The sequence below is a fragment of the Anastrepha obliqua genome, chromosome 5 (genome assembly GCF_027943255.1).
Source record: "Anastrepha obliqua isolate idAnaObli1 chromosome 5, idAnaObli1_1.0, whole genome shotgun sequence".
Taxonomy (NCBI): Eukaryota; Metazoa; Arthropoda; class Insecta; order Diptera; family Tephritidae; genus Anastrepha; species Anastrepha obliqua.
The window spans coordinates 6,555,083-6,564,344 of record NC_072896.1 but is presented as its reverse complement, the minus strand read 5'-3'; the positions used below and the strand labels follow the sequence as shown (position 1 = coordinate 6,564,344).

General features: G+C 35.9%; 1 protein-coding gene across 2 annotated transcripts; it reads left to right on the top strand.

Annotated features, from left to right (window-relative positions):
• The first annotated feature begins 1,341 nt into the window (after window positions 1-1,341).
• On the top strand, window positions 1,342-7,145 carry LOC129247864 (zinc finger protein 226). 2 transcript variants are annotated; one of them, XM_054887222.1, is made up of 7 exons: window positions 1,342-1,457; window positions 2,883-3,073; window positions 3,552-3,752; window positions 4,106-5,013; window positions 5,073-5,258; window positions 5,330-5,655; window positions 5,801-7,145. In XM_054887222.1, the coding sequence occupies exons 2-7, from the start codon at window positions 2,906-2,908 to the stop codon at window positions 5,935-5,937; spliced, it is 1,926 nt and encodes a 641-aa protein (XP_054743197.1). In that variant the 5' UTR covers window positions 1,342-1,457; window positions 2,883-2,905; the 3' UTR covers window positions 5,938-7,145. The 2 variants fall into 2 exon arrangements, with proteins under 2 accessions (XP_054743197.1, XP_054743198.1); XM_054887223.1 differs by lacking the exon at window positions 1,342-1,457 and adding an exon at window positions 1,757-1,903.
• The last annotated feature ends 2,117 nt before the right edge of the window (window positions 7,146-9,262 follow it).

Here is a 9,262-nt window from a genome sequence, read left to right as displayed (position 1 = left end):
CATTACTACAGTTTGGGAAATAGGTCATGCGGTACTTATGGAATCAAAAGCACCGGCTTTCCGATGTGATGACTGCCTTCTCTGCGTTGGCAAGATCAATTGGAAAAATAATAGCCTTCATTTGGCACCAGTTAGCATGTGGAAGAAAAGGTTGGTGAACTTTGCTGAAATCGGTCAAATAGCTTAAGTGGTTTCCGCGCCAATCAATAAGCAGGAAAAACGAAAGGAGTCAAACTAATGCTGAACATTCATGTCGATGGCATCCATCTTTCTGGGTCTAAGCAATCCAAAAATTACTGGGACTAGGTGAGGTAGTGGTGACTGATCTGCAAAAATATCTCATTTAGATCTTCAGGGTCCATTGTGTTACGTCGTGTGTTACTACCTTTTGGTAGTTTGGTCTCACAACAAAAGCTCATTAAAGAGAAAGGTTTGATTACTAAATTTAGTGGGAATGGAATTTGATTGGCAGGTTCGGACTATTTATTCGTGTAGGGAGCATTGAAAATGTTTCGAGATGCCTGATTTGAACCATCTCCTCTCCACTGATGATCCGATAATTGTCTGAAATTAAGCAGCTATTTCGTTTTCCGAAGTCTGTAGATCCTTTGCATGCCAAATTCGCTTAATTATTGCTTATCGAGACAAGAACGGGGGGAAAATAAATATACTTCGAAGCCATCCATGAAATGTTTACCAATACCTGTAGTGCTGGAGTGGAAGAACCTCTATTTGCGCTTACCAATGCCAAAACGATCACATAAGTAAATACTTGGGATAGCGGAATTGAAATAAAACTGCTCCTTTGTCATTCATAAATATTCCTATAGCGCATGAGAATTACACTAAACATAATAAAAATTTGAGATTTAAAATAATTTAAATTATTTAATATACTACAGTTTCAAAATTATTGCGCATTCAAACAATAGCGCCATGCATAAGCCTTAAATAGCAACCCTGCATTATTAAATGGTATGTTCAGTCAAATATTGCACGCAGCTCGTCATATACTTTTAGGCGTCAATGCGTTACTGTTCACGGCATCATCCTAATTTTGTACGACTGACTATTATTCGTATATTATAACATTGAATATCTTCACTTCTGAAATTTTATTATAAAAAAGCAATTAAAATGTAAAGCAATTTTTGTATAAATTTTCAAACAAAAGAAATTTCTCTTTCATTTTTCACATTTCTCCTCTCTCACTCTTTTTATACTCTGGACAATAGGTAGTTGGCAACGCCACAGAGATTTTAGAGAAAAGAGAACAGGGTGTCCCTTTCTCACTGCAATACTACAGAAAATTAGAGTTTTTCAGTCTTGTTTTAGCGGTTGAGCGAGTGTGAACGGCGAAGCAAATACGCAGAATTTGGTTCTGATGTGCGAAGAAGAAAACTGAGGAAAGAGATCAAGTTGAAGAAGAATATTTCTTTCAACCTCATTTTAACAAGGTAAATGTTAAATTTATCAGTGAAATTGTGCGAGGAAATTGCATTCTACACAATGCGGTTTATAAAAAGTGTATACGAATTGACATGAACCGGATTAATAAAAAAATGTGTGTTGTACATTTAATTTTCATAGCCTTTCAGTAATAGCCGCCATATTGCTTTTCTTGTCTGTTCGTCGTTGGGTACACTGCTCGCTCTACCCAACTGTACGAGTCGAGTGTGGCTGCTGCTGCTTCTGTACGACGGCATCGACAACGACAACGATATCGGCGAACGGCTGCTTTACAAAACGAGTTGAAGTGGCGTAGAAGAAAAAAGGAAATTTCTTACTTACTACTGCCTGCTCACACGTAGTCTGCTGCGTTGCTGGAATTTGTTAGAAAAAGAAAAAAACAATAATAAACGCGAAATATTTGTACACAAACCGCTAAAAACAAGATAGAAGAGTAAGAACAAAACAAAAGTGTTTATAATTATAATAAATGGCGAAATATTCAATTCAAATATTTGATAATTGTGTGGAAATTATTGGTGTGTTGTCTACGTCATTTGCTTGTCTGCAGTTCGTGTACTCGGTTTCCCTCGAACATCAATTGATTAGTGCGCTGGTGTCCGAAAGTGAATATTGCGTCTAAACCCAAACTAAACAAAATGAAGATTACATCGCCAAAGTAAAAAAAGATGTGATTTCTTGATTTCTGCGGTCGCAAATTCAAAAGCTTAACAAATTACCCCTAACAGTGTGTTGTTGGTGAGATAACCGTGCAATCAGAAATAAAAGAGTGCATCTGTTCTAGACACTCATGCTGTCTACGTCTTTTCGAATAGAAAACAAAAAATTAAAGTTAATTTTCCATCGGTGTAGAAATTGGATTTTTTTTATTCATGTGCATTCTATGAGTTTCCCCCAAATTGTCCTTTACTACGTTTTACTATTTCGTTCGCCATTTCTTTCGTGCACATTCAGATTTCCCCTCTCATTTCTACAGTCTTCATTTGAGATTTTTTCTTTCATCCATTCTCTTTGAATTAACTTTCTCACCGATTTCGTTGCACCTTTGATTTGCTAGGAGCATTGATTGTTCGTATCGTTGTCTTCTTCGTGTAGATTTTTGTAACGAGTGCGAATATTTGCAGCGAGTAGCGCGTGCCACTAGTGTAGCTTACTTTTTCTCGCTCTTTTATAGCGTTGCCAGAGCGTTTTAGTTGATTTTGTTTTTGCGCAACCTTTAACGATTTGCTGCAGTGCATCAAAAATTAATGTGTTGAAAAAGTACGACTATTTATTGTGTGGATTTGAAAAATGTAAACAAATCGTTGACAATTTCATAATATTTGGCGCGAACCAAATGCAACCTTATTGTTATCATTTAATTTTTTGACTTCTTTTGAAATTTGAATGATATATTTTCCTTCTTATTACAGTTTAATCTTCTTCATTCGCTCCGATGATGGACGATCTTACAAAGAATATCATATTTACTACAAATACAATAAATGCCAATGGCCAGCCGACTACAATACAGTATCAAACAGCTGATGGCACAATATTGAAGCAACCAAAAATAGAAGGACAGAAGGCAGAGCAGCCAACATTTTATTACACCACTACTAATGTAAGTAAAGGTAGAAAAAAATATAAAAATATTAGTCCAAATATTATTTGGCTCAGGGGAGTTTTGAATTATAGTGATGTGGCTTTAGCTGATTTCAGCCGCCACTATATATAATATATAGTAGGTATATATATAATGGTACGTACGTCGTAAGATGTTTGACCCAGCTCCTCCTTCGATTTGATACTTAAGATACTTAAAAATTTTTGCTGCGTACGGAGGCAAGTGGCATTTTACGAATACCTTTTTCATGGCAGAAATACATAGGGCATTTGCCCATGTCTGGCGACCGCGTACCGTTTCATGTTTCATTCCAACAGTGGATTTCGAACCTGTGCCATAACAAATGATACTCACGCGTGAACAATCAGCTAAGGCGGCCGCTTATCACTAACAAATCTGTATATATATGAAATTTATTATTGACGAAAAATATATTTACTAAAATGGTTTAAATATTGATCTTATTCACATACAGGGAGGCCCTGCAACCACCGTAAATCTGGCCCAACTAACCACCGACGACAACAAAACATGTTACATTGCCCAGCCTGTTGGTGGCTATAACTACGCGCTGGTGAATGGTATGCAGCTTAATCAAGGCGGTACCATCGGCATAGCCACTTTGGATGCACAAGGACGTTTGCAGATAGTCAATCAAAATAAACCCATTGCTGCTGTAAGTGTATCTAAAATTTATATAATTTGACGCAATGTAAAATATGTTTATAAGCAAAACTATATAATTTCCTATAGCATAAATCATGCTCTCTGCTGTATTTTGCTCTATTACTGTTGATTTTTTATTTGTTCGTATAATACCGTTTACATTATTTGCTTCGTCTATAATGTTATTGCTGTTTTGCTTCTAAAGGCTTATTGTACCAGCTGTCATTTTTCATTAATATTAATTGCATATTTGGTAAACATATGGTCGGACATGCCTGATTAAAGTTTAAATAGTTTAGTTCTCGAAACTTAGCAAAACGCCTTGCCAATTGTACAAAAGCCTTACCATAACAATTTCTTTAGTCTTTGCAGACCATTTCACCTATTCAGAACACCATATCCAATATCAGTTTCAAATGTGATGTGTGCGGTTTAATGTTTTCACACTTGGCATTGTTGAATCACCATAAACGTATACATACGCAGGATGGTAGTGATCAGCAACAGCAGCAACAAACGCAACCAGAAACGATAGTTGTGAACGCACAGGGATTAGTGCAGGCGCAAAATATAATAACAGAAAATGGGCAAATGGGACAGATACAAATTGTGGCGACCGAAGCGTTGGAGCCCGCCACAACCGTCTTACAGCAGCAGCAACAACAACAACAACAGCATAATAATACTGTTACCAATGTTACAGCACAGAATTCAGGTGGTGAAGTAGCGGTGAGTTCTGGAAGCATCGCGGGTTTAAAATCGGTGAAGCTCACACAATCCAAATGTATTACATGTGGCAATCAAATGTTACAACCTGCTAAACGCAAAGGTCCCAAGTTGGTGCGTTGTGAGGATTGTATACGTTCAGACCAAGAGATCTCCACACAACAAGGAATCGCACCCACACAAATATTCGTTGCACAAGATGGTGAGATAAAATGCGAAATAAATGAATTTGTAGGCGGCGGTAGTACGGACTCTTCCCCAATGGATTCGCTCACATCGCAAAGTGGTATGTTGACGCATCATCAGTTACATCCAGTGCAGGTTGTGTCGGGGAGTCCAGAGTCTCAACAAAGCTCCCAACAACCAAATATAGCGCCGAAGCAAGAGCAAACAAGTGGCCAATCTACTGCGGTCAGTAATCACCCAGTGAAGAAACGGAATCAACAACAGGTGACAAAGTGTCAAAAGTGCAATGGATCTGGTGTAGTGTTTGTGGGTACAGGTACGCCGGCGACTAAGCAGCAGGCTGTTAATGCAAAAACAGAGTGAGTGCGTATTGCAATATTAAAAAATCCTTTTACTTTTATTTCCTTTTTCTTCACAGAAATCCCAAACCATTCACATGCAACATTTGCGGAGGCACATTTTCACGTTATTCGAGTTTGTGGTCACACAAGAAATTACATAGCGGAGAAAAGAATTATAAGTGCACCATTTGCGGATTGGCTTTTGCTAAAGCCGTGTATTTGAAAAATCACGCAAGGATACACACCGGCGAAAAGCCGTACAAGTAAGTGTATAGCCGAAATGGTGGAAAACACGGAAATCTAAACATTTTTTTCTATATATTTTGTCTTCTAGATGTCAAACCTGCGGCATGCAGTTTTCACAATCACCACATCTCAAGAATCACGAACGTACGCACAGTGGCGAAAGGCCATACGTGTGTGAAGTGTGCGACAAAGGCTTCGCGCGCCATGCTACACTGTGGAATCATCGGCGCATACACACGGGTGAGAAACCGTACAAGTGTGAAATTTGCGGCTCGGCATTTTCACAGGCGGCACATTTGAAAAATCACGCCAAGGTGCATTCCGGCGAGAAACCATTCCGTTGCGACATCTGTTCGGCGGCGTTTGCTGACCGATTTGCGTTAAAGCGGCATAGAGGCATTCATCTTAAATATGGTGAGATTATTTAAATATTTTGAATTAATTTATATCGTATATTTCTAACTAGAACTTTGTTAGCCGAAATATATTTAATTTATTTGTATTTACGTTGATTTTAAAATAATGAAACGACATTAACATAAATTATGAATTGTTTTAGGACAAACTGCACCGCGGCAACCAACGCAATCACAACAGCAACAGTCCACAGATGGCCAAACTGTAATGATACACAAACAGGAAATGCCCGAAATGGAGGATGACGCGCAACATGAAGTTATCATATCAGGCTTATAGACAAAAGCGGCAACAGCAACAGTTGCCACAAACGCAATTATTGCTGCGCAGAGGTATCAATTACATACGAGCATTACTTCAACAACCCCTACACTTACGGCGACAACGACGGCGAATACGACGCTGACAGCAGGACATCAACAGCAATCACCACCAAACATGCAGCAACAAACAACAATTACACTACCACCAACAGCACAACAGCAGCAACAAAGCGCAGTGGGTGGTGCTGCTACTATAACAACAAATAGCAATAGCCAGCAACATCACATAACGCAACTTCAGCAACCACAACAGTCAAATATGAGGCAGCAACATTATAATACTACTTATTTGCATGATACCAGCAGTACCGCTGCTGGTACAACTACAGCCGCACGTCCGCCATTGCAAACTGTGAGCTACTATTATCAGCAACATACAGCTACGGGCGAAATAATTGTGGCTGCAACACCTGCAACTATTACGTCGACGGCTGCGGGAAGTGGTTACCCACACGCATAGTGGATGCGCAAGTAGCAGCAGTAGCAGTGAAAGGCAATTGAAAGCTATGGCAGTTATTTTTGTGTATAGTGATTTGTGTTGTGGTTTTAATGCACGCCGGGTTAAGAGCACACAAGAGCTTATTGCGTTTGTTTGAAGTAAAACGTAACATTACTTATTCTAATTTTGTGCCTAAAAAAATTTTTTTCTGGCAAATTAACTTGAACTAATTTTTTGTGCAAACAGTTGACCGAAAATCTATTATTAGTAATTTGTTGTCACTTAGTACACTAAAGGAAATTCCTTGATTAACGATTTACTTTTTTGGTGCTGGCATATAAAATATAAATTTGGTTTTCAAAAGAAATAGTTATCAATGTTTTGTTTGTTGAAACATATTTATCTAAAAATTGTATACTACTACTTTCATTTGCCGACAAGAATTGAATACTTTGCCAGTTTAAAAGTTTGGAATAAGTTACATTTCGACCCAACTATGTTTACTTCACCTCAGCCAATAATATAAATGTATGTAATTTTACTTACTGCTCAGAAATTCTTGCGACAAATGGGCGTCATTTGAATAACGACGTCGCATTACAATTAGTTGACTATTAAGATAATTACCGACTTATTTTAATTATTTCTAATTTAAGTGTATACATTAATATAATTATATGCATATATATTAATAATATAAATAAATAAATTTTTTAAAGAGTAAATGAAGCATACCAATAATACTTAAAAAAAAAAAGTAAAAATTAAATTAATGACAAGGCAATATTTGTGCTATACTGATGTTAATTGTATGAGTGCGACGCACTTGATTCGATATGGTATATGCCGTTATTGCTTAAATTTAATGAATGTCACATGGATTGATATGATAATTAAAAAAAACAGCAGCCCGAAACATGACCAGAAAAAAAAACTAATAGCGATTTAATATTGGACTAAGCTAATTTAAATCAAATACGTATAAAACAATAAATCAAAAGTGAATTTCTAGAAAATAAAAAAAAGTGGATTTTAACTTTTTAATAAAAAATTTAGTAAATTGGAAAATGGTTAAAAAAGTAGAATTTGATTTTCCTAATGATCTTGTGGTTTCTATTTTTTAATTTTTTTTTTTGTTTTTTTTTATTTATTTTTTTTGTTGTTTTGCATGTTTTTTTAATTAATTTTCATATAGGTTTCGTTCTTATTTTCTTTATAAAATCAATTGTATCAAGTTGTCTAATATCAACACTACTTTTATTTAAATACTAGCAAACCCGGCCCCCTTCGCTGGGCACACTAAAATAGAATAGATATGGTTTAGAACAGAAAATATATGGTTTTCATACTATTTATTTCTTTATTCTTTATTCAAGCGCTTTGACATAAACAATATTTTTTGTTTTTCTATTTGTTTTTGAGTAAATATAAAATATAAATTGAAAATCAGGAAAAAAAAAGATTGTTTTTAAATTTCAAATCAACGCATATGAATAAACAATCGTCTTTTTTCCTGATCATCCATGAATTTTTCGTTTCAATTTATATGTTTTATTAAGCATTGGAGCTTTTTTAACCATTATATATTTTTCAAAAAAAAAAAAAAAAACGAAAAAAATTTTTTTTCCACGAACACATAATTTCATTCGGATTTCACATTAAATTCTCAAATTTCGTAAGAAATTATTCACTGTTCCAAAATCCACTCCAAAAAAATTCACAAACAATTTTTACATGTTGCACTTACGTTTTTTCCTTATGGCATCCAAATCAGAAAGAAATATTGACACATTGTAACTCACACTGTCAATTTGACAGTTTAGTTCTGCCCCAAGCGTTAAAAAAGTAAGCGACATTATGGCTGGTTCAAAAGAACGCTGTACCCGTTGCCAGTGCTCCGAATTACAACCAAACTTTACGAAACCCATTTTCAATACTTACTTAACGATGTGCGTAAGTTTGGTTTAATTCGGTGCAAAGACACGGCCGGTTAGCGAACAGACACAAAAAGTTGACTTTATTTTATAAGATTTTTTTCAGTTTGTGTCCGAAAAATCCAAATATCTTACGGAACCCTATTCTTTTCCAAAATAAAATATAATCTATGTTACTCGTGGATAATGTAGCTTTCGAATGGTGAAAGAATTTTTAAAATCGGTCCAGTAGTTTTTGAGCCTATTCATTACAACCAAACAAACAAACAAAGTTTTCCTCTTTATAATATTAGTATAGATAACTCAAACAAAATATTTTTTCTCGCTTAATTTATTTTTAGTAGTGTTTGCATTTTTGTTTTTTTACTCGGCGCTGCAGGATTAAAGCTTTTTTATTCCTTTATTATTCCACTTGGGAAATCTTATTCTGTGGAAGAAAGCTTAATGCTGCCTTTGATATTTTGCGCCTTTGCAACACTACGTGTGATGAGCTGTAAGTCGATTTTTTGTCGAAAAGCTTTGTATTTTTTAGCATAAATTTACATACATATATCGTTTTCACTTACGAGCCTTATTTGTTCGCTTTTCAGTGAGTTGAAAAATTGAATTCATCAAAAAGAAGGAAGGCGAGTTAACGCCAAGATTTTCGTGCGATGATTTATTAGGATTTTAGACGCTGAAGCACTACACTTAGCCACTGTGAAAGGCTGGTACGAGTACAACAATTGTAAGTTGTGGCCGTCGATTATTGTACGATGAATTTAATGAAGCCCATCCAAAAACGATTGGTAGGACAGAAAAAAACGATGCTGTGCGTCAGTTGTTAACGCAAAATTGACATGTGACATAGTGCGAGATAGAGGCAATTATCAATATCGTACGCACATCATTCAATATCGTCAAGAAAA